Source organism: Anguilla rostrata, chromosome 12 (assembly GCF_018555375.3).
Source record: "Anguilla rostrata isolate EN2019 chromosome 12, ASM1855537v3, whole genome shotgun sequence".
In the NCBI taxonomy this organism is placed as follows: Eukaryota; Metazoa; Chordata; class Actinopteri; order Anguilliformes; family Anguillidae; genus Anguilla; species Anguilla rostrata.
This window is the reverse complement of record NC_057944.1, coordinates 41,350,937-41,374,554: the sequence shown is the minus strand read 5'-3', so window position 1 is coordinate 41,374,554 and position 23,618 is coordinate 41,350,937. Positions and strand designations below refer to the sequence as shown.

General features: G+C 49.1%; 2 protein-coding genes across 4 annotated transcripts; both read right to left on the bottom strand.

Moving 5' to 3' along the window:
• Nucleotides 1-2,869: 2,869 nt before the first annotated feature.
• serpine2 (serpin peptidase inhibitor, clade E (nexin, plasminogen activator inhibitor type 1), member 2) lies at nt 2,870-8,748 on the bottom strand. Its single transcript, XM_064303348.1, has 9 exons — nt 8,592-8,748; nt 6,338-6,612; nt 5,818-6,045; nt 5,341-5,538; nt 4,972-5,170; nt 4,298-4,395; nt 3,861-3,947; nt 3,404-3,487; nt 2,870-3,183 (listed from the first exon to the last, which is right to left on the bottom strand). The coding sequence occupies exons 2-9, from the start codon at nt 6,594-6,596 to the stop codon at nt 3,146-3,148; spliced, it is 1,191 nt and encodes a 396-aa protein (XP_064159418.1). The 5' UTR covers nt 6,597-6,612; nt 8,592-8,748; the 3' UTR covers nt 2,870-3,145.
• A 2,202-nt stretch (nt 8,749-10,950) lies between these two features.
• prss59 (serine protease 59, putative) lies at nt 10,951-23,508 on the bottom strand. 3 transcript variants are annotated; one of them, XR_010324672.1, is made up of 10 exons: nt 23,194-23,507; nt 22,882-23,063; nt 22,005-22,237; nt 20,023-20,158; nt 17,705-17,819; nt 13,640-13,838; nt 12,698-12,788; nt 12,184-12,392; nt 11,302-11,376; nt 10,951-11,210 (listed from the first exon to the last, which is right to left on the bottom strand). XR_010324672.1 is itself a non-coding variant. In XM_064303343.1 (9 exons), the coding sequence occupies exons 1-9, from the start codon at nt 23,503-23,505 to the stop codon at nt 11,101-11,103; spliced, it is 1,587 nt and encodes a 528-aa protein (XP_064159413.1). In that variant the 5' UTR covers nt 23,506; the 3' UTR covers nt 10,951-11,100. The 3 variants fall into 3 exon arrangements, 1 of the variants encoding a protein (XP_064159413.1); XM_064303343.1 differs by lacking the exon at nt 11,302-11,376 and having other exon boundaries at nt 23,194-23,506; XR_010324673.1 differs by lacking the exons at nt 10,951-11,210; nt 11,302-11,376 and adding an exon at nt 12,540-12,614 and having other exon boundaries at nt 12,256-12,392; nt 23,194-23,508.
• Nucleotides 23,509-23,618: the final 110 nt, after the last annotated feature.

Here is a 23,618-nt window from a genome sequence, read left to right as displayed (position 1 = left end):
AAATTGCTAATCGTGCAAATCGCAATTTTAGCAACACGGAGTGGAAGAGAAACACTGGTCTCTAGTGGTGAATTGTTGTTTCTGTTGGCCGTCCAATTCGTAATTTAACATTTCGCATTGTAGTCATTCTTTTGAATATCATAGACAGGCATTATCACCTTGGTCATTAATATATAAAAATCATTTTCACCCGCACAAATATTTCATGTGGATTAACAGAAAAAGTCTGTGCAAAAACACTATTCTTATATTATAGGTTTTAAAAGCACATTTTACTAGTGAGTCAACTCTTCAACAGATGGCAATTTACTTGTGAGGTGGCCCAATTTACTTTCCGGGTTTGCATAATTTCTTTTGCTAGGCTATTTAAAAACACACGCAAACTTTATGTGCATAATGTACCTTCTCTTCCATCTTTAGAAACAAGACCAGGTCAAAACCTAGTATATGACTGGACCTAACACGTGATCCGGCCGACCAATAGTGTAACTTCATCACTCACTCAGTCACTCAGTCACAGACACTCGCGTTTGTAGGGCTGGCCCCGCTGTTGCGGTCCAGCCAAAAACATGTTTCTCTAACCTTCCTGCACAAAACAACATTAATTTAAAAAAGACCAGGTCAAAACCATGGCTGGATCTCTTCGGCCGACCAATGGTGTAACTTCATAACTCGGCCGACTAATGTTGTAACTTCATCACTCAGTGACTCAGTCACATACATTCGCGTTTGTAGGGCTGGCCCTGCTGTTGTGGTCCAGCCAAAAAGAAATGTTCTCTTCCACACGTTGTGTGTTATAATCAGACTGGAGAATTTTTGCTGGTTGATAAGAAAAGTCATAAGATAATTCATAAATTCTACCCAGTTAGTTGACCTGAATGTTAATAGCTTTTTCTGTGACACTTATTTTGGAACTTCCCCTATTCAATAATACTACTGAAAGATTATTGTCGTTTCATTGTTGACCATATTCACTATCATTTTGCTCTTTCGTAGGAACATATTGTTTTTGGTGTCCATAAATACAATACAGATTTGAAGAAAAAAAAATAGATTGAACTTTATAATACTATGACTAAGTTTTATATTCATAAATTTAAATTTCCAAACAAGAAACCTATATTTTCAATACAAAGCTGAAACATATGGATGATATTATGAACTCAAAAAAAAGACCGATATATGTTGTTCTCTTAAGGTTTTTATAATTTATTTTCTGTGTGTACAACCCTAGTTTCTTTTTTCTGTCTCTTCTTTTTCTCATTATTCTTTATGTCTCTATTAATCACTTTTTTTTCCATTGCTTTGTATGCTTATTTTTGTTTAAAAGTTGGAATTATTCTCAAGTCTGAAATTGCCTAATTCCATAGCATAGTTAATATTCCAATATATTATTATAATATATTTTTTTATTTTTTTATTTTTTATATTAAGTGTAATGGTTGATCATTTCCTATAGGGATCTGTAAATCTTCTATGCTGCTTTTACAATTTTAGCATTTGATGGATGCTGAAACAACTTATGCCATATTTATCATGAGACAAATTCCCAATCAAATCAGTCCTGACATTGAGGTACATAACACAATTTCTGCAAAACAGATGGAGAGAAAAGTGTTTTCCCCCACTGAGGTGTGGACTGAAAAGGTGGCTTTTGTGAATGTAGAAGGTTGTTTGTCCCTTGGGGGACAAGGACAGAAGAGTGGAGCCCCAGAGGGTGCCGGGAGCCCAGAGATTGGCCAATCAGCAGGCCCCGGCAGGCGGAACGGAGAGGTCTGATTGCAGTGCACAGTTATCACTATCTTAAGATGGGAAAGGGCCGTACCATGCAGTGTGACTGAAGGATTACACATCTCTCACTCTAACCCCAATTACTCACCATGTGAAATGAAGGATTACACATCTCTCACTCTAACCCCAATTACTCACCATGTGAAATGAAGGATTACACATCTCATTCTAACACCAATTCTCACCATGTGGAATGAAGGATTACACATCTCTAACGCCAATTACTCACCACTTCCACAAGTTCGGTGAAACTTGTGCGATTCACCTGGTGAATAGGAAGACAGGAAGTGGCCTGACATGTGAGTTTAGGTACGCTGAAGACCGGATGGGCAGGAAAAAAAAAAAAAAAAGAAGAATTTTAAACTTCAATTTACTAATTACTTTATTAAACATTGTGTACACTAGAACAACGAGGGAAACTGAGGTAAAATCTCCAGCCCTGACATACAATTTTGCCTCAATAAAGTCCCCCTAGAGCAGGACGGCTGTGCACGCTCAACACTGAAAAAGGGGCGTGTTTATGTCCCAAGACGGATGAAGACAAATGTCAACAGCATTTAGTACACAAGAACAGAAGGCCCTTCTGCATCAGTACAAGACAGACGGCAGTGTTCAGACTGCATACAAAGGGCAGTGTTCAGACTGCAGACTGAGCGCAGTGTTCAGACTGCAGACTGTATGAACGCATGAATGGACTCAGGCACGTGCGTACTGCGTATGAACACATGAACGGACTCAGGCACGTGCGTACTGCGTATGAACACATGAACGGACTCAGATACTCCAGAGCATCACACAGCTGGAGGAATTATGTTTGATTCCATGACTGTAAATAACTCCAGCCCCAGCGAACGAGAGACCTGCTGACCCCATGCAGGCAGTAAAGCACAGCACAGGCTTCTTTCTGGAAATTTCAGAAATGTTCCCACCAACACCCTGCAATGGAACTCACTTCTCCACTGAAGAGACTTTGGAATGGAGTCCTTGTGCTAAAGAATTCAGCTGGCCTAACGGCAGCAGCATCATCGGATCACATTCTCCAGGCATCACTATGACATCACAATAACATCACCAAGTGTTTAAGAACTTAAAAACTTTTAATGCCTTGGACAAACATTCTACACAAATGTTTAAAATATCTCAAGACATTTCACAATAACGCAAAGGCTACCTCGACCAACAGAAAACATAATTTCCGCCTTAAAACAATTCAGCATTAGAAAAATTGAAAGAAAATGTACGTGTTAAAATCAGAGCATCACGTGCATTTTAAAAATCAGAGCATCACACGAAGTCCATGTCCCTCGATACGGAGAGAAATGCACAGTCCTGCTTCCTGCTTGTGATCTGAGGCTCAGGGCTTGTTGATTTGACCCATGAAGAGGACGGTACCTGAAGAACCAGGTAAAGGAAGAGTTACCCAGCAGACAAGGAAATGTGCCACATTCTCACATCTGAGCCTGGAGTCAAATCCACAAACTCAATTGGAGAACTAAACAAAACGAAACAAAAACAGGTCAAATACATTTTAAATTAATAAATGGAATTTCAGTTAATTTTCCACACTGAACTGACCAACCCTGAAAACACACACACACACACAGTTCAGTACCTGTGAGGTTGTGTCTGATGAGAAAGATGAAGGGCCGGTCTACGATGACCCAGGGAGGGGATGACCTCGCCAGCAGAATTGCAGCTGGGGGAAGGGGGGAGGAGAGAGAGTAAGAGAGAGAGACAGACAAAGAGAGACTCCCTTTACTTGCTTCAGGTCTGCAATCAGTAACGCGTATTGCACACATGCAGCGCAGTGCCCGGCGTTGCACACATGCAGCGCAGTGCCCGGCGTTGCACACATGCAGCGCAGTGCCCGGCGTTGCACACATGCAGCGCAGTGCCCGGCGTTGCACACATGCAATGCAGTACCCCAGGGAGTAAAAGCCAGTTTAAATCAGCCCATTAACTGCACCCGCTATCCACCGTCAAGCTCCAGTGCATCATGTGACCCACCCTCCCCCATGAGTCGTCAGGGTTTTGAAATGTTCCACCCCACACATCCAGGAATTTCTTACTTGTTGCGGCCGAGGCTTTTGTTCCGTCTTCATTCACCTGGATTTTTGCTTTCTGCAGCGCTTTGGACACGTACAGCGGCTCTGAACCTGGAACCCAGACAGGCGATCCTTATTACAGCCACCTCCCAACAGGCCAACAGGCATGATGACATTTACACTGCATCACATTACAAACGCAGTACACTGCAGTGCAATTTCTAGGGGGCTGTCTCGAGTCATTTGAAATGTTTTCGCAAGCAAGTTTGTTTAAATCACACCCAGGAAGAGAACTCAGATGATTCACCCTTCACACCAATCAGCAAAGCCTGAGTCATAGACTTTCATTCTGAATTGCAGTAAACAGACCGTTCCGTTTGGACCCTGGAGAGACTCCTGTGAGATTTATTGAAGCTGTGGTGGAGTTTAAATGGCAAACGTCCATGAGGAAAGTCACTCACTGAGGTATCTGAAGTTGGCTTTGCTCTGGCTGAACATGTCGGTAACTCCCAGCGCGGTCAGGGGGGTCTGCAGATCCACCTCCGCCTCGGCAGAGAACCTGGGGAGGAGAGTCTGCAGCTCAGAAACCAGATCCCTGCAGGAGGAGGATCTCAGAGGGGAGGTCAGACACAGCCGACAGCTTCCCAGAAACTACTTCAACAAGACGTTCAAGGACAGAAATCAAATCCGCTTTTAAGAATGAGAGCCCAACTCAGATACAGCTGTAATTAGACATGGGGGAGGAACACAAGCTGGCACACACACAGCCCAGCTCGGATTTCAGTGCTTTCACAATGCCCAGCAACACAAGCACACCAGCGGGGGAGGGATCACCAACCGAACAACCTTTTCAAGCGCCGCAGCTTCTCAAGACTGCAGCATGACGAGGAGCGACCACACCACAGACAGAACACAGAAACCAACACACAACCATACAGGCCTTCAAGACCAAGGATACTCCTTAGCTGCATGATGCCCACCTTTCTACAGCTCAATGGAACACAAGTCTATGCACAAGGGAGAGGGGCTAGAGAGAAAGAGAGAGCGAGAGGGAGAGAGAAAGAGAGGCAGGCTAGAGGCTAGAGAGAGAGAGAGAGAGAGAGAGAGAGAGAGAGTGAGTGAGCGAACGTCTTACTTGGGCATGAGCAGGCGCACTTTCCTCTGGGTCAGCAGTTTGGTCCAGCTCTGCACAGTGGAAGTGTTGATGTGGGGGAGGAGGGAGGACACGGCAGTGTTGTCCTCAGACGGCAGGGCGATCAGCATGCTGATGCTGTTGCCATGATACGGCAGCTCAATGACCTTGTACTTCAGCCCCTGCGGGGTGCTGGCGTGGCCTGAGAGAGAAATGCCATCGGGTCAAAGGGCAAAGGTTAAACTCAGACACGTGGAGTACCTGCTCCCAAAACATCCTAACTGCAGTAAACCTGCGCGCACACACACACACACTCCTCACTTTCTTTAATCCGTAACAAACCGCATGAAGCAGCCCAGTACGGTCACTCACCGATGTTGAAGACAGACAGTTGTGACATCATAGGGACCTTGTAAACGACTCCATCGGCTGCGTTGAAGTTCCTCATCTTGGTATTTTCGGGCAGGAAGCGGGACTGCCACTGGCCCTTGAAGAAGATGGTGTTGACGGCGACCAATCGGGTGAAGACTGGGTCCAGCATGTCCGGCTGAACCACACTGGGGATCATCCCTGTAGAGCCACAGGGCAAGGGACTCAACACTGCACCCAAACACCAAGACTGCACCCCAACATCGACACTGCACCCAAACACTGCACCCTAACACCGACACTGCACCCCAACACTACACCCAAACACCGACACTGCATCCCAACATTGCACCCAAACAATGACACTGCACCCCAACACCGACACTGCACCCAAACACTGTGCCCCAACATCGACACTGCTCCCAAACACCGACACTGCACCCCGACACAGACTCTCTGCAGCAGGACAGGGGGGCTCACCGTTGGTCCGGTTCTTGACCCAGTCGTTAATGGCGGCTGCAGCTGCGGCTGTGTGGGAGAAGTCCAGCTCCCTGCTGTCACACTGGAAGTTGGCTCTATTAGAGGACAGGAAGGCCTCCTCCAGTGGCGCCCTCTGCTGGGTGAACAGGCCGTTGGCGATGGTCAGCATGTCCTGGTTGGACTTGGTGGTGAGGGTCTTATGCAGTCTCTTCAGCATTTTATAAGGACCTGTAAACAGAAACATGAGGCGGTAAGGCTCACCATGCAGCAGGAAGCTCACCGCAAATCTCATCTCAACTGAAAACATTTGGACACAGGACACCAAACTCACTACAAACCACACATCGGCCAGTTTAGGATTTCAGTGAAACCAGATGAAACACTGGGAGGCAAGACAAGTTGTGGGAGTGGATCAGTGGTGTGGGCAGCTGGATTAAGGCAGAATGTGGTCACGGAGTGTTAGTGGGCACTAAGGAAAGTGGGAAAGGCACAAGACTGATCCCCCCCCCCCGCAGGTTACCGTTCTTCTTGTAGCGGAGCGCGGTGAGGATCTGCTGCCGCGTGTCTCCATCGGCCCCGGGGAGCAGCATGCCGAGGATGCTGGCCACGCCATGGGGAGAGAGCACCACGTTCTCCTGCGGCCGCACCCGCGCCACCTCCCCAAACACCTGCATGCCCAGGTCCGAGCCCCGCTCCCCGTAGGTCGGAGCCAGGGACAGCGCCCCCCGCAGGAACAGGGCCAGCACCACACTCAAACAGAGCAGGGAAGGGCAGCCCATTGTGACACCTGTACACCTGCAGGAGATGAGCACAAACCCAGCACTGTTACAAATACACACCCAGCACAATCACACACCCAGCACAAACCCAGCCATTACAAATAAACACCCAGCTGGGGATGAAGCAGAACCAGGGGGCTGTTCTGTCCCCTCATCCTATTGTAGCCTAAACACGCAAACATCATAACAGCTCACATTCAGACATCCATATATTCAGACTAGTGGTAACCAACCCTATTCCTGGAGATCTACCAGTAGGTTTTCACTCCAACTCTAACAAAGCACACTTCACTGCATACCGAGAGCTCTCATTGAGATGCTAATTCGTAGAATCAGGTGTGCCAAATTGCGGTTGATATGAAACCCTAAAGGATGGTAGATCTCCGGGAGCAGGGTTGGTTACCACGGATTCAGACAGCAGGAAGACTGTGGAGAAGAGGAGTCTCCTCGAAGCAGCACTGATATTCTGCACTGCTATTCTTCGCTGTGTGTTAGAGCCTCTGCCAAGAGAGTAGCGTAATGTAAACAATGACTACAGTCACAACACAGATCGCATAACCGCACTCCAAAGAGCGGCGGCGCTCGAGCCGCTCCCCGGCTTCACCTCGCGTTCCGGATCATTGTTGAGTGCGCGAGACATTCCTCCCGAGGACGCCGTCCCCAAAGACGGGAACGCGTTTGGAAACAAAGCTCGCAAGTAAATGTAATTAAGCTCCTAATTAAAACACTACGCTGCCACGGGAAGCGCTCCAGATGCAAACTGTTCTTAGCTTCACATACAGCAGACCAGCATGCAGAGTGTATGAGCAGCACTTTACTTCACCAAATTAAAATGTAATCAATAAAAAAGACATCTACTTTACATGGTGTTATCAGTAGAAGACACACTTAGTCCAATACAGGCGATCTACAGACACTTAAGGTACAGGCTTATCCGTTACAACTTCCAGGGTTTCCATGGTTGCATTTTGAATACCATCCAGAAACGCACTTCACTTCCCGTGAAGTGAGCTGCGGTAATGGGCTGATCTTTAATGTGAGCAGTGTTTTACAAGCTATCCTCCCAACCCACAGCGAGTCTTTACTACTCCGAGGGCGCCTCATCAGCGCGCAGTGGCCTGGGGCTGATACAGCCACTGTCTGCTTTCCTCTAACGGAAACGCGTGTTGCACAGTACCATTACTGTAAGGCCGCGCATAGAGTTATATTTAGATTGCTAGCTTTCTGTCCGGCGCCCCACAACCACACCAGAATGACCGTCTAAAATGCTGACCACAAATGCGACGTTCCAGAAACTCAGGGCAACAACATCATGATTCACCGTTTGGTTGTCCCACCCTTCAAGACAGAGTTCGCCAAAATTGGGCTTCCAGAGCCGTAAATTAGGGTAGTTAGGCAAGCGAGGAGAAAATTTTCAGCAGTGACTAATACAGAGACTGCCGTGCTGAAAAGTCGGGTATTCAGAACTGCAGGACCAAGTTCATGGTGTACACATTTCAGTTGCACTACTATTGTAAAATGATCTTGCTTGGCGAAATGTTCGTTTTAACACAACCAAAAATCAGCCTTATAGCCAGCGGAAGTTTCATTTTAAAGACAAAACACATATAGGTAGTAAATTATATTTAATGTAGTCAACGAGAAACTAAGGCTACTTGAACCCGCAGTCACCAAAGTCAGCAAGCTGGGAAAAATCTTAATGCTGTGTAACAAATTACAACTTTACAAAACCCGCTTGGATATACAAATATTCAAGTAAGCGTAATAACTGCAAATGCGTTGCTTGCGTAAGATTATAAGGTACGCATATATTTCTAACAGGTTATTGTAGCGAATCAGATATTGCTAAAACAAGACAAACAGCCTGTTACAACTGGTAAACACGTTTATCTCCGGAAAAGGGGAGATACTCAGCCTGGACACTGTTTCCTTCACAGAAAGATTAGTGCATACACACGAGTGCGATCCGAAGCTATCAGTGAGGGGAGGACTTACCTTACAAATTCAGAGGTAATGTTTTACTCTCCAAAGCCACCTCCTTTAATCGTAAGCAGGAGCCGCGTCTTACCGCCGCCTTCCAAAAAACTGCGTTTCTCGAAGCCGCTTTCCGAGCGTGCCGTAGCGCCCTTTATACCGCCAGCGCGTATGTATGGGAGGGGCTCTGCGGAACTCCGCCCTCTCATATCGAAGTTGTCACTGAGCTCAAGGTGGAACTGGCCGCAACAAGCTGTAATTTCCCACAGTAAACAGGAAATGACACCTCCGCAATACGATGGTCACCATGGTGAAATACGAGACAGGACACTCAGTTTTGTTTTTCTTAGTTCTTTTGCAATTTTTATAGAACTACTGTGACAAAAACACAATATCCAACCAGAAACTCCCACAAGTTACTGAGTTATGTATTTGTCCTCGAGTACACTTCCACTGCAGCTCTGTAATGTAAACCATTACTACTTCTAAGTAGTAAATATCCATAATGTCAGCCTGGCTTTTCCTTCTGCGTCTGGAGCAATCAGCAGTTAAACAGGTTCCTCCAATAACAGCCCTGCTAGTGCACACTCAGAGCCCGGCTAGTGCACACTCAGAGCCCTGCTAGTGCACACTCAATCAGAGCACTGCTAGTGCACACTCGATCAGAGCCCTGCTAGTGCACACTCATAATCAGAGCCTGGCTAGTGCGCACTCCGAGCACTGCTAGTGCACACTCGATCAGAGCACTGCTAGTGCGCACTCGATCAGAGCCCTGCTAGTGCGCACTCAGAGCCCTGCTAGTGCACACTCGATCAGAGCCCTGCTAGTGGGCACTCGATCAGAGCCCTGCTAGTGCGCACTCAGAGCCCTGCTAGTGCACACTCGATCAGAGCCCTGCTAGTGGGCACTCGATCAGAGTCCTGCTAGTGGGCACTCAGAGCCCTGGTAGTGGGCACTCGATCAGAGCCCTGCTAGTGGGCACTCGATCAGAGCCCTGCTAGTGCGCACTCGATCAGAGCCCTGCTAGTGGGCACTCGATCAGAGCCCTGCTAGTGGGCACTCGATCAGAGCCCTGCTAGTGCGCACTCGATCAGAGCCCTGCTAGTGCGCACTCGATCAGAGCCCTGCTAGTGCGCACTCGATCAGAGCCCTGCTAGTGGGCACTCGATCAGAGCCCTGCTAGTGCGCACTCGATCAGAGCCCTGCTAGTGCGCACTCCATCAGAGCCCTGCTAGTGCGCACTCCATCAGAGCCCTGCTAGTGCGCACTCCATCAGAGCCCTGCTAGTGCGCACTCCATCAGAGCCCTGCTAGTGCGCACTCCATCAGAGCCCTGCTAGTGCGCACTCAATCAGAGCCTGCTAGTGCGTACTCGATCAGAGCCCTGCTAGTGCACACTCGATCAGAGCCCTGCTAGTGCACACTCGATCAGAGCCCTGCTAGTGCGCACTCAATCAGAGCCCTGCTAGTGCGCACTCGATCAGAGCCCTGCTAGTGCACACTCGATCAGAGCCCTGCTAGTGCACACTCGATCAGAGCCCTGCTAGTGCACACTCGATCAGAGCCCTGCTAGTGCACACTCGATCAGAGCCCTGCTAGTGCACACTCGATCAGAGCCCTGCTAGTGCACACTCGATCAGAGCCCTGCTAGTGCACACGTCGTCAGTAGCCCTGCTAGTGGGCACTCGATCAGAGCCCTGCTAGTGCACACTCAATCAGAGCCCTGCTAGTGCACACTCAATCAGAGCCCTGCTAGTGCACACTCAATCAGAGCCCTGCTAGTGCACACTCAATCAGAGCCCTGCTAGTGCACACTCAATCAGAGCCCTGCTAGTGCACACTCAATCAGAGCCCTGCTAGTGCACACTCAATCAGAGCCCTGCTAGTGCGCACTCAATCAGAGCCCTGCTAGTGCGCACTCAATCAGAGCCCTGCTAGTGCGCACTCAATCAGAGCCCTGCTAGTGCACACTCAATCAGAGCCCTGCTAGTGGGCACTCGATCAGAGCCCTGCTAGTGCGCACTCAAATCAGAGCCCTGCTAGTGCACACTCAATCAGAGCCCTGCTAGTGCGCACTCAATCAGAGCCCTGCTAGTGCGCACTCGATCAGAGCCCTGCTAGTGCACACTCGATCAGAGCCCTGCTAGTGGGCACTTGATCAGAGCCCTGCTAGTGCGCACTCGATCAGAGCCCTGCTAGTGTACACTCGATCAGAGCCCATTTGTAAATGGACACTTGCGTGCAGTTCCCTATTCGGAAACCTTTCAGTGAATTACAGACACTTTTGCTCAAACCATCTGTTGCAGAATCAGACAAATAAAACAAAGCCTTTTCAGCAGAAGGAGGCAGTGCTGGCATAACACAAACTCACAGAGAGAAAATATCGTACCTCAATACATTTATTTAGAGATTTACAAAACGAGCATTGCAGCGAGAGACATTAAAGTGCTTTAGGCCACAGGAACTTAAAGGCCATAGTGATCTGGGCTCGGGCTGTGGGGGGGGGGGGGGGGGGGGGCTTTAGGAAGAGGTCACTGCTTCAGCCACTTCTGCAGTAGCAGGTACACGTGGTCCCGGGCCAGGCTGAGCTGGGGGAGATCCTGCCCCCGCGCCGGGTACATGTTTGCACAGTGGGCGGTGCCTGAGAGAGAGAGAGAACAGGTGTGCACCGATCAATCAATCAGCTCTCTTTCTCTAAACCAGCCACGAGTTACACAAGAGCCGTCACACACCTTCACAATGCACACCTTCAGTCCTTTCAGGCCAGAGTTCAAAAGCAACAGCTCAGGTAGGGTTTAGCTTGGACTCTGAGGACATTGAGCAAGAGGCTAACGAGGAGACTTGAGTCTGGACTTGAAGACTCAAACAGTTTGAACCTCCGTGTGATCTGGGGAAGGTCACTGCAAAACTCAGGGGCCCAAGGATTCAAGCTGTGCCTGGACTAATCTGGGACTGAAACAAGGCTCACTACAGGCTTCAGTGGAAAACTCCTTCTCACCAAGGCGTGTGACCCTCTAAACTGAATCTAACCCAGGTACAACCCTCTAAACTCCCTCTAACCCAGGTACATGACCCTCTAAACTCCCTCTAACCCATGTATGTGACCCTCAAAACTCCCTCTAACCCAGGTACATGACCCTCTAAACTCCCTCTAACCCATGTATGTGACCCTCAAAACTCCCTCTAACCCAGGTACATGACCCTCAACACTCCCTCTAACCCAGGTACGTGACCCTCAACACTCCCTCTAACCCAGGTACGTGACCCTCAAAACTCCCTCTAACCCAGGTACATGACCCTCTAAACTCCCTCTAACCCATGTATGTGACCCTCAAAACTCCCTCTAACCCAGGTACATGACCCTCAACACTCCCTCTAACCCAGGTACGTGACCCTCAAAACTCCCTCTAACCCAGATACGTGACCCTCTAAACTCCCTCTATCCCAGGTATGTGACATGAGGCGTGACCCTCTATACCCAACCACAGCAAGAACAACAGTGTAAACCTGCAGCAGAAATGGTGAGGACTCGTGGGAGGAGTCAGGGTGAAGGAGATGAGAACCGTGTACAGAGCGCACAGGTACCGCAGGGGAGAGGAAGACTATGCCCTCACCCTGGATGAAGACGGCGGGCAGGTCATCGCTGATGTCCCTGGTGACGCTCAGGGCATGCCAGGGGTCGATGGAGCCATTGGGGAAGACGATTCGGCTGGTGTGGATGTCGTAGCCGCCGTACTGCTCATTGGTCTCCTGAACGGCGCTGGCGATGGCGTCCGCGGTCAGGGAGGGGTCGAACACATCCCCACACTGCTTCACATGGTACCTGGAGGGGGGTAAGGTACCGTGTGAAGCCCCACAAGGCCAAGCAACTCAAGAACCACACAAGATCAACACTCTTCCTGTCAACATTACTTTTTTTTGGCTGGACTTACAGCAGTTTTCATAAAAAAAGAGCAATAAGCTACCACACCTATCATAAACCAGTTGGCACCCATCACCTTGGGAACAGGCGTCCTCTAGGGCTGAACACAAATGTCAGAGAAACCTAGACAGTTCAGACAGGAAGTGGCACGGGTGACCAAGTGCGCAGACAGGAAGTGAAAGGTGAGTGCAGTACGGGCTGCTTACGGCAGGGGGAAGCCGCTGAAAGGCTGGTTGGGCGAGTCGGTGCTCTGGTAGAACCCAAACTCCGTGCAGGTCTGATAAACCCACTGCCGTCCTGCAGGAACAGGGACACAGAGCAGAGCAGTCAGCAGGAGGCGCTAGGCTCCAGGCCTCGGGACCAGCCTCCTGTCATCAGCGTTTTATATGAAGGGCCAACAGGGCCTGGGCTGTAAGATCCGGGGATAAAAACAGGACAGGTCTGGGTCAAATGATCACAGCATTTATACTTTAGTTGGCAGTAATCTGCAGGAATATTACAACTAACTTAAAAACAGCATCTATTTTCACAAATATTTATGGGCAGAAACCTTTTTCATAAGATTGTACATATTGGTACAATTGTACATACTGTTTTCTTGACAAGTCTCAGGAACCTGAAGGAGTTTCTAAAGTTTGCGAGCACCTGAAAGTGTTTCAGATGCACAGTTCCCAAAAACGGATTTAAGGAGTCAAATTCCATTAGACAAATTTTCGCGCCCATTAAAACCCTTTTGAGACAAGCCGATAAAACCCCCTTCAAAGTCAAAGCCATCCCCATTCCAGGTGCATGCTGGGATAGCCAGACCCCCAGGCCCACCACTTCCTGTGATCCAAGCAGGAGGAGAGAGAGGCCACTGCAGTAACCGCAGGAGGGCGAGCAAATGGAATGAGGCTTTTTCACCCACAAAGCGGCCAAAGGAAGATAAACAAGCAGCACACAGCAGGGCTTTCCGCCCACGTGCTGGGAAAGGGGGCGGAGCCAGGCGTGGGCGGGGTGCGGCCTCACCCCCCCGGCAGGGTTCGCGGCGAAACCAACAGCATTCTGCTCACAAAAACAAGCATTTTAGGAACAAACCCACGGTGAAGTCAGTGACAGTATGGGCAATCCAAGCCCCTGCCCACATCCCTGCCCACCGCCCCACTCACCTCCTGAGGCAGGACTGCTCCAGGACGCATTCCTCATGTCCCGCACGTAGTTGGTGTAGCTGGCATCCAGGCACTTTTGGGAGAAGGTCTGGAGCATGAGGCGGGCGACGGCTGCATACCTGTCGTACGGCTCCCCCAGAGACGCGTCCAGCATCAGCCCACACAACACCTGGATGGTGATGTTCGTCCCAACTACACCCTGAGAGCAACCACGAGAACACATTACTACACCCGTGAGCTACAGGAACACATTACTACACCCTGAGAGCAACCACGAGAACACATTACTACACCCACGAGCTACAGGAACACATTACTACACCTGCAAACTACAGGAACACATTACTACACCCGCAAACTACAGGAACACATTACTACACCTGCGAGCTACAGGAACACATTACTACACCCTGAGAGCAACCACGAGAACACATTACTACACCCGCGAGCTACAGGAACACATTACTACACCCTGAGAGCAACCACGAGAACACATTACTACACCCGCGAGCTACAGGAACACATTACTACACCCTGAGAGCAACCACGAGAACACATTACTACACCCGCGAGCAACAGGAACACATTACTACACCCGCAAACTACAGGAACACATTACTACACCCTGAGAGCAACCACGAGAACACATTACTACACCCGCGAGCAACAGGAACACATTACTACACCCGCAAACTACAGGAACACATTACTACACCCGCAAACTACAGGAACACATTACTACACCTGCGGGCAACAGGAACATATTACTACACCCTGAGAGCAACCACGAGAACACATTACTACACCCTGAGAGCAACCACAAGAACACATTACTACACCCACGAGCAACAGGAACACATTACTACACCCTGAGAGCAACCACGAGAACACATTACTACACCCGCGAGCAACAGGAACACATTACTACACCCTGAGAGCAACCACGAGAACACATTACTACACCCGCGAGCAACAGGAACACATTACTACACCTGCGAGCTACAGGAACACATTACTACACCCTGAGAGCAACCACGAGAACACATTACTACACCCGTGAGCAACAGGAACACATTACTACACCCACGAGCAACAGGAACACATTACTACACCCGCAAACTACAGGAACACATTACTACACCTGCGAGCAACAGGAACACATTACTACACCCGAGAGCAACCACGAGAACACATTACTACACCCGTGAGCAACAGGAACACATTACTACACCCACGAGCAACAGGAACACATTACTACACCCGCAAACTACAGGAACACAGTACTACACCTGCGAGCAACAGGAACACATTACTACACCCTGAGAGCAACCACGAGAACACATTACTACACCCGCGAGCAACCACGAGAACACATTACTACACCTGCGAGCTACAGGAACACATTACTACACCCGCAAACTACAGGAACACATTACTACACCTGCGAGCAACAGGAACACTTTACTACACCTGAAAACTACAGGAACACATTACTACACCCGCGAGCTACAGGAACACATTACTACACCCACGAGCAACAGGAACATATTACTACACCCGCAAACTACAGGAACACATTACTACACCCTGAGAGCAACCACAAGAATGTGTTCCTGCGAGCTGCAGGAACACATTACAACATCCGCAAACTACAGGAACACATTACTACACCCTGAGAGCAACAGGAACACATTACTACACCCTGAGAGCAACCACGAGAACAAATTACTACACCCATGAGCTACAGGAACACATTACTACACCTGCGAGCTGCAGGAACACATTACTACACCCGCGAGCAACAGGAACACATTACTACACCCATGAGCTACTACACCCATGAGCAACAGGAACACATTACTACACCCACGAGCAACAGGAACATATTACTACACCCTGAGAGCAACCACGAGAACACATTAATACACCCGCGAGCTACAGGAACACATTACTACACCCGCGAGCTACAGGAACATATTACTACACCTGCGAGCAACAGGAACACATTACTACACCCTGCGAGCAACAGGAACACATTACTACACCCTGAGAGCAACCACGAGAACACATTACTACACCCTGAGAGCAACCACGAGAACACATTACTACACCCACGAGCTACAGGAACATATGTACTACACCCGCAAACTACAGGAACACATTACTACACTCGCAAGCTACAGGAACACATTACTACACCTGCGAGCTGCAGGAACACATTACTACACCCTGAGAGCAACCACGAGAACACATTACTACACCCATGAGCTACAGCAACATATGTACTACACCTGCGAGCAACAGGAACATATTACTACACCCGCAAACTACAGGAACACATTACTACACCCACAAGCTTCAGGCACACAATACTACAGCGTGAACTATAGGAACAAATTACTACACCCGCTAACTACAGGAACACATTACTACACCCGCGAGCTACAGGAACACATTTACTACACCCGCAAACTACAGGAACACATTACTACACCCGCGAGCTACAGGAACACATTTACTACACCCGCAAACTACAGGAACACATTACTACACCCGCGAGCAACAGGAACACATTACTACACCTGTGAGCAACAGGAACATATTTACTCAAAAAAAAAAATATATATACACAGTACTGTGCAAAAGTCTTAGGCACCTGTAAAAAAAAAATGCTGTACAGCTAAGATGCTTTCAAAAATAATGAAATGAAAGGTTATATATATAGAAAAAATAATATAAAGAGCAGTAAATAATTAAAAACGAAATAACATCAATGTTTGGTGTGACCACCCTTCGCCTTTAAAACTACATCAATTCTCTTAGGTACACTGTCGTGCAGTTTTATAAGAAAATTGGCTGGTAGGTTGTTCCAAGCATTTTGGAGAACTTCTGCAGATTTTGGGTGTTTCGCTCGCTTCTGGCTCTCCAGGTAATCCCAGAGACCCTTGATCAAGTTTTTATCTGAAAAGTAGTCTATTACTTAAAATTACTATTACTACAAAATACAAAAATATATCTGTGAAATTTTATTTTTTGGAAAATTCATGTTTGGAAATCTCAGATTAGCTCTTTTCTACTGACAGACTAAGGCAGAAAACAAAAAATAAACATCCCAGACCAAATATATATTATATATTATATTTAAAATCTAGGGGGCCTAAAACTTTTGCACAGTACTGTATATACACACAGACACACACGTATATAGACATATACAGTACATACATGCATATATAAAAAACTCCATTAAGTGTAAATTCCAGTTAACTTGAAGGAAAGTTGAGTCTTTATAGCCACATATGTTAGCAACAAATGCATTTGGCTAACATTTCACACTCTATACCAGGGCTGATTTAGGAACACTAATGATTGTAATGACTAGGGAATAAGAACATGATCTGTTCTCAACTCCTCTGAAACTTTTGAGGAAAGGTCAAACCAGCTCCCCTTTAAAACTGCTGTTTTCTTGAAGCTTGACCAGAAGATAAGTTCAGGATTTCTTCTCCAGTGTGAAATAACTCATTTCTAAATTCATAAATAAAACCTTGGCCTTCATTAAAGCTGTTTTTCTCCTCCATTAGAGAGCTGTGCTGGGAGCTCAGGAACGGGAGAGGTGCTCCCAAGCCAAAGCTCCTTTTGTCCTTCCCCGGAGATTACCACAGCAACCGCAGGGAGTGTCACCATGACGATAAGCAGCAAGAACACACTTCTGGGAAACATGTCGCCAGCAGCACTTTGAGCTGCGATTCCAGAGAAAGTCCTCCCTCTTTGTGTCTCTCTCTCTCTCTCTCCCCCCCCCCCTCTCCCTCTCCCTCTCCCACTGACAGTCCGGACACAGCTAGTCTGGACCGCAGACACGATCACGCCAGATGATTTGACTGAAATATTCCATTATAACAGGCCTCTGCAGCCCAGACACTCATCAGGTCAGAAGACCATATTCACTTGGAGTAGCACCAATTCATGATCACTGCTCTCTCCTGAACACACACACTATGCCACCCAGTACCCCAGAACACACGCACACACAGGCACGCGTGCGCGCACACACACACACACACACACCTCAAATGCCCGGTTGTCCTGGTTGTACTGGACCACATCCATGAAGTTCCCAGCCAGCGACTCCAGGAGGTACGCAGAGTCCATATCAGTCTGGATCTGCAGCTTCTCACACAGCCTGCAGAGAGATGGAGGATAAAAGAATATCACACTCAAACACTCACACTCACACACACACCCCCTTATCCACACACACACTCACACACATGCGCACACGCACTCGCGCACGCGCACACACACTCACGCGCACACGCACATTCACATGCGCACTCACACACGCGAATAATCAGCTACTGACCAGCAGTCCTCCCTGTGTGGGTTTGGCTCATTGGTGGTTTGTTTTGTCAGTTTGCCTCACAGTCTAATGGACATTTTTAAACCTGACCTCTCCAGCCTGGGCTGAGGTCTGTGATCTCATTCTGAGGCAGACTCAGCTCTCTGTCCACAAACATTTACTGACTAAATCCACAGCAGCCATTTTGTTTTCACACTTATTTCAGCCCTCAGACCTGTGACAGACAGACAGAAACCTGTCTGTGCATCTCAGCTCTTTGAGAAAAGTAGCGCTGAAGGGCATGGAGGAGGCGCCTGTTCCTCCTGTGTGTGGGGGAGCAGGAGGGGCAAGGGGAGTGTGTGAGGTCTTTGTTCGGCCACCAGGGACCCGCTGGAGTCGGAAGCGCCTGCATTCCATGGAACCTGGAGCGTGTCCGACGCTCCGATATCACGGGACCCAGAACAAGCGTCTGTCCTGCAGGACCGCCCCCGCCCCCGCCCCGACTGTCACACAGGACCACCCCCCACCCCCGCCCCAACCCGACCGTCCCGCAGGACCACCCCCGCCCTCGCCCCGACTGTCACACAGGACCACCCCCGCCCCCACCCGCCACACAGGACCGCCCCCACCCCCGCCCCAACCCAACTGTCACACAGGACCACCCCCGCCCCGCCCCAACCTGACCATCACACAGGACCACCCCGCTCCGCCCCGCCCCCAACCCGACCGTCACAAACCCTAAGGCCAGGCTGGCTGACAGCGTCTGGGTGGGGGGGGTCAGTGGGGCCCCAGTCCTCTGAAATCACACACACGACGCACGCACACACGACGACGCCGCACCATGGCAACGCGTACGCATCCATCCGGATCGACACGTGCCGCAGGCGCCCGCCCGCCCGCATGCACACACGCGACCACGCCGCAGCACCCACGCGCCACACAGACGCGCACGCGCACGCCGCCGCAACTGCAACTACACAGACCCTGAAAGTGAGCCAATGAGGCTTGGGCCAGGCCCGGCCCAGGCCCAGCCCAGGCACCAGGCCAGCCCCGCTCCCCACCCCCACAATCCGCCCCCCCGCCCCACCCCGTCCACAGGCCCCATTCCCCCCACCACAGCCAACGTGACCATGAGAGAGGAACACACATTGCTGACTCACACACACACAGCACAGGCTCAGCTTAAACCCCTCCCACCTCAGGTAATCATGTGCAGTCCAGTGAGGTTGCGCCAAGTTCCGATGAGAGAGTCGCTGTTCACATCCATAATAACCTGGCTAAGGCGGATTCTTTTGGATTCATCCAACCAAAGTCCAGAAAATTTTAAATAAATGTTTTTTCTTTTTCTTCCCCCAAGCATGAAGAAACAGTCATTCTGACTGAGCAATCTCTGGCTGTGAAGCGCTGTAGGTGCCCCCCTGCTGGTGAGCACATGTAATGACCGATTCAGTGAGTGCACAAGCCTCAACAACAAAGTATCCGGTGGCGGTGACACGGGCGACACACCCTGCGCTGGCAGCCAAAACAGCCCTTTTACCAGCCAGCGGGCACCGCGGCATTATGGGTAACAGAGGGGCCTTTCCAAGCTCCCAAACAGCAGCCTGTACCCACAGCGATGAGCCAGGGATCAAGCCTGGAATTACACACCCGAGGCAGCCTGTTCAGCCACCTGTGTGTGTGTGCATGCATGTGTGTGTGTGTGTGTGTGTGTATGAGAGAGAAAGAGTGAGTGTGTGTGTGCATGCGTGCGTGAGTGTGAGTGAGAGAGCGAGTGAGCATGTGCGCGTGTTTGCATCTGTGAGTGTGTGTGTGTGTGAGAGTGAGTGTGTGTGCATGCGTGCGTGCGTGCGGGTGAGTGAGAGAGCGAGTGAGCATGTGCGCGTGTTTGCATCTGTGAGTGTGTGTGAGTGAGAGTGAGTGTGTGTGTGTGTGCACGTGTTTGCGTCTGTGAGTCTGTTTGAATGTTTGCATGTGCACGCGTGTTTGCATCTGTGCGTGTGAGCGTACGTGCATGTGCGCGTGTGTGTGAAGCAGGACAGGGTTATACTTGAAGTCCTCAGTGATGTTGTTGTAGGCCTTCGGGTCTTTCAGACGCTCCAGCAGGGTGTCGGATGCCTTTTGCACCAGCAGAGGGCAGTCTAGGTTCTCAGCAGCAAGGGACCGCCGAACCACTTCAAGGTACTCTGCCAAAAAAACAGTTGAGCTTCACCATCTCTTTACATGGCTGTTCAGGGCATCACACAGTGACATCACTCCCAGAGGCACCACAAAGACAGCCCATGTGTCAGTAAAACTACGACCTGTACCCTGGACCGGCTGGACCAGGTACAAAGTTCTGTCCCGACCAAAACCCTGAACCCGCGGGACAAAAACTAACTCCATGAGCGAAGCTACACACATGCAACATGAACACAATCACACACGCTACACACATGCAACATGAACACAATCACACACGCTACACACATGCAACATGAACACAATCACACACGCTACACACATGCAACATGAACACAATCACACCGCATACACACAGCAACATGAACACAATCACACACGCTCACACATGCAACATGAACACAATCACATGCAACATGAACACAATCACCACGTACACATGCAACATGAACACAATCACACACGCTACACACATGCAACATGAACACATCACATGCAACATGAACACAATCACACACGCTACACACATGCAACATGAACACAATCACATGCAACATGAACACAATCACCATGCAACATGAACACAATCACTGCAACATGAACAAATCACACACGCTACACACATGCAACATGAACACAATCACACACGCTACACACATGCAACATGAACACAATCACACCGTCACACATGCACATGAACACAATCACACACGCTACACACATGCAACATGAACACAATCACATGCAACATGAACACAATCACATGCAACATGAACACAATCACATGCAACATGAACACAATCACACACGCTACACACATGCAACATGAACACAATCACACACGCTACACACATGCAACATGAACACAATCACATGCAACATGAACACAATCACACACGCTACACACATGCAACATGAACACAATCACATGCAACATGAACACAATCACATGCAACATGAACACAATCACATGCAACATGAACACAATCACATGCAACATGAACACAATCACACACGCTACACACATGCAACATGAACACAATCACACACGCTACACACATGCAACATGAACACAATCACACACGCTACACACATGCAACATGAACACAATCACACACGCTACACACATGCAACATGAACACAATCACATGCAACATGAACCGAATCACGCATGCTGCACACATGCAACATGAACAGAATCACATGCAACATGAACAGAATCACACACGCTACACACATGCAAAATGAACAGAAGCACGCGTGCTACACACATGCAACATGAACAGAAGCATGCGCGTTGCACACATGCAGTGCACAGGCATGCGTGTTAGGAACCGAAGCATGCGTGTTAGGGACAGAAGCATGCGTGTTAGGGACAGAAGCATGCGTGTTAGGGACAGAAGCATGCGTGTTAGGAACTGAAGCATGCGTGTTAGGAACTTGGGAGCTCCTCTGACTGAATGTGCATCAAGACTGAACTGAACACTAATGATGCCAGTGCTACACCTGACCTCACATCCTCACTCCCGTAAGCACTTAAAGCGCTGCGTGCGTCTATTAAAACCCCTGATGTCCCGCGTAGGTTTCTGACTCGCACCAGCGGAAACAGGGACTGAGATCACCACCAGCTCGGGCCAGAGTCTGTGTGCAAGCCTTTACATCACACTTCTGCAAGTCACCCTGGATGAGCTCCATGTGAACCATGATGCGTTTAAGCGAAACATCCCCAACAGAGAGAAGTGTGGGGCTGGTGATGTAAGAGAAGTAGGAGATTCACACATTGGTAAAAATGATAAAGAGCTAAGTGGAGGAAAGAAACCAGCCATGTCCCTGTGGCCAGGTGTGCTTTACCTGGGAAGTTGAGCACAGCATGCACAGGTGCGCTGGTTGCCACGGCAGCGTGGATGAGGTGTGGGTATTTCAGCCGGAACCAGGCCGCCAGGGAGCCGGGGTACGAGCCACCGAACGCCACCCACTTCCTGTTCGCCAGCCCGCGGGCCTCCGCCATGGCGGTGCGGAAGTGCGCGAGGTCGGCCAGCGCCTGGCGGCTGCTCAGGTAGCGCAGGTTCTCCAAGCTCATATCCCTGATGAGACAAAGCAAGGCCCACCATCCTGTCTTTCCAGTCCAGTAAAACACGGAATGTGTGCATGCTTTAGGAAATGTAGACCCGCAGCACTTCATTCAACTCAACCTTCATTTGCTCTCCAGAAACCGTTGGGGAAGGAGCCTAATTTAAAAGAGTTTAACGGGTTGGATGGCCTCAAAGATGGTGCACTTTCAATAAAATAAGCAATTGGAATGCACCCATGTTGATTCCAGACCTCAGTTTCACGTTTATTAATTTTTTTACTCGTTTGGCTTCCATATTAGGAAAGGAAGCAAGGAAAGTGAGAAAGGAGGTTTAAAAAAGCAGTTGGAAGGCAGCATTGGTAGTAACTGAAGCCAATTTTTCCCGATTCACATGAAGAATTAACTCCATCTAGCGGTCAAAGCCATGCAACGCAAGATGAAGGGAAAACGTTTCTAATACGGGTCACATGATTTTAACAAAAGAAACATTACTGTTAGTTCATACAATTTCGGATTGCAGTTGAAACTAAATGCTTGTCTATGATTAAACAATTTAATACAAGGAACGCGCAAATTTGTAAAACGGAATCTTTTCCATGAAAGAGAAATGGAAAGGAAACTTTAATCCGTGCAGCCAGACCGTAACGGCTGCCTTACTCAGTCGGGCGGCTCTTCCCATAGAAGCGGTGCTCCAGCATCAAACAGAGCGCTCCGAGCTTCTGAGCATACGTCAGCCAGGTCCCGAACTGCATCCACGCGGGATTCGCTGGACCTTCCCCACCGATCATCAAGAAAACCGGACCGCCACTTCTGAAGAAACTGTCGTTCACAAAGTACCTCTGTAAACAAAACATGTGTCACTCAATCATCATAACGGAGTTCATTTGGAATTAGAAACCACACTAACAGGTATATGCTACCAAAAATACTGCACACATTAAGTATTAAACCGTACCCGTAATGTCTTACCTGTTTCCAAACTCGTCTGTCGGCGCCGTTAAAATGATCCAGTCTTTGAGTGAACCACAGCTCTTCTGCGGTGCCATTTCCGAGTGTATGCTCAACATCAAACAGCGTCCCAAAATGTAAGTTTCTCAAACGAGCATCGCACGGGACGAACGACGCACTGACAAAAAAGAAAACTCCTAACAGAATCCGCGCGTGGAAGCCGCTTTGCAAAGCCATTTTGGTTGACTGGAAACTGCAGAAAGGCATGTGACACACTTCTCCCTTCTGCAAATCACGTGACCGATCAGCTGCTTCTTGCAGACTCTGGCCCATGGTCCCTCCTAAACACTCCCCCTCCGTTTCGAGTTACGCTTAATTATAAGTTTCAACGTAAGGGCCACTCACGAGCGAGGGCTGGCATGGGGAGCATAAAACGGCATGGGGGA

Coding starts and splice junctions, on each gene's coding strand:
- serpine2 (XM_064303348.1), bottom strand. CDS start 6,596: ATGGGCTGCCCTTCCCTGCTCTGTTTGAGTGTGGTGCTGGCCCTGTTC. Junction 5,171..5,340: donor ACTGTCTGTCTTCAACATCG/GTGAGTGACCGT, acceptor TTTCTCTCTCAG/GCCACGCCAGCACCCCGCAG. Junction 3,488..3,860: donor AAAAGCCTCGGCCGCAACAA/GTAAGAAATTCC, acceptor CCCTTCCCCCAG/CTGCAATTCTGCTGGCGAGG.
- prss59 (XM_064303343.1), bottom strand. CDS start 23,505: ATGGGCCAGAGTCTGCAAGAAGCAGCTGATCGGTCACGTGATTTGCAG. Junction 23,064..23,193: donor ACAGACGAGTTTGGAAACAG/GTAAGACATTAC, acceptor TTTTGTTTACAG/AGGTACTTTGTGAACGACAG. Junction 12,393..12,697: donor TTCAGCGGCTTCCCCCTGCC/GTAAGCAGCCCG, acceptor ACCCCCCTCCAG/GTACCATGTGAAGCAGTGTG.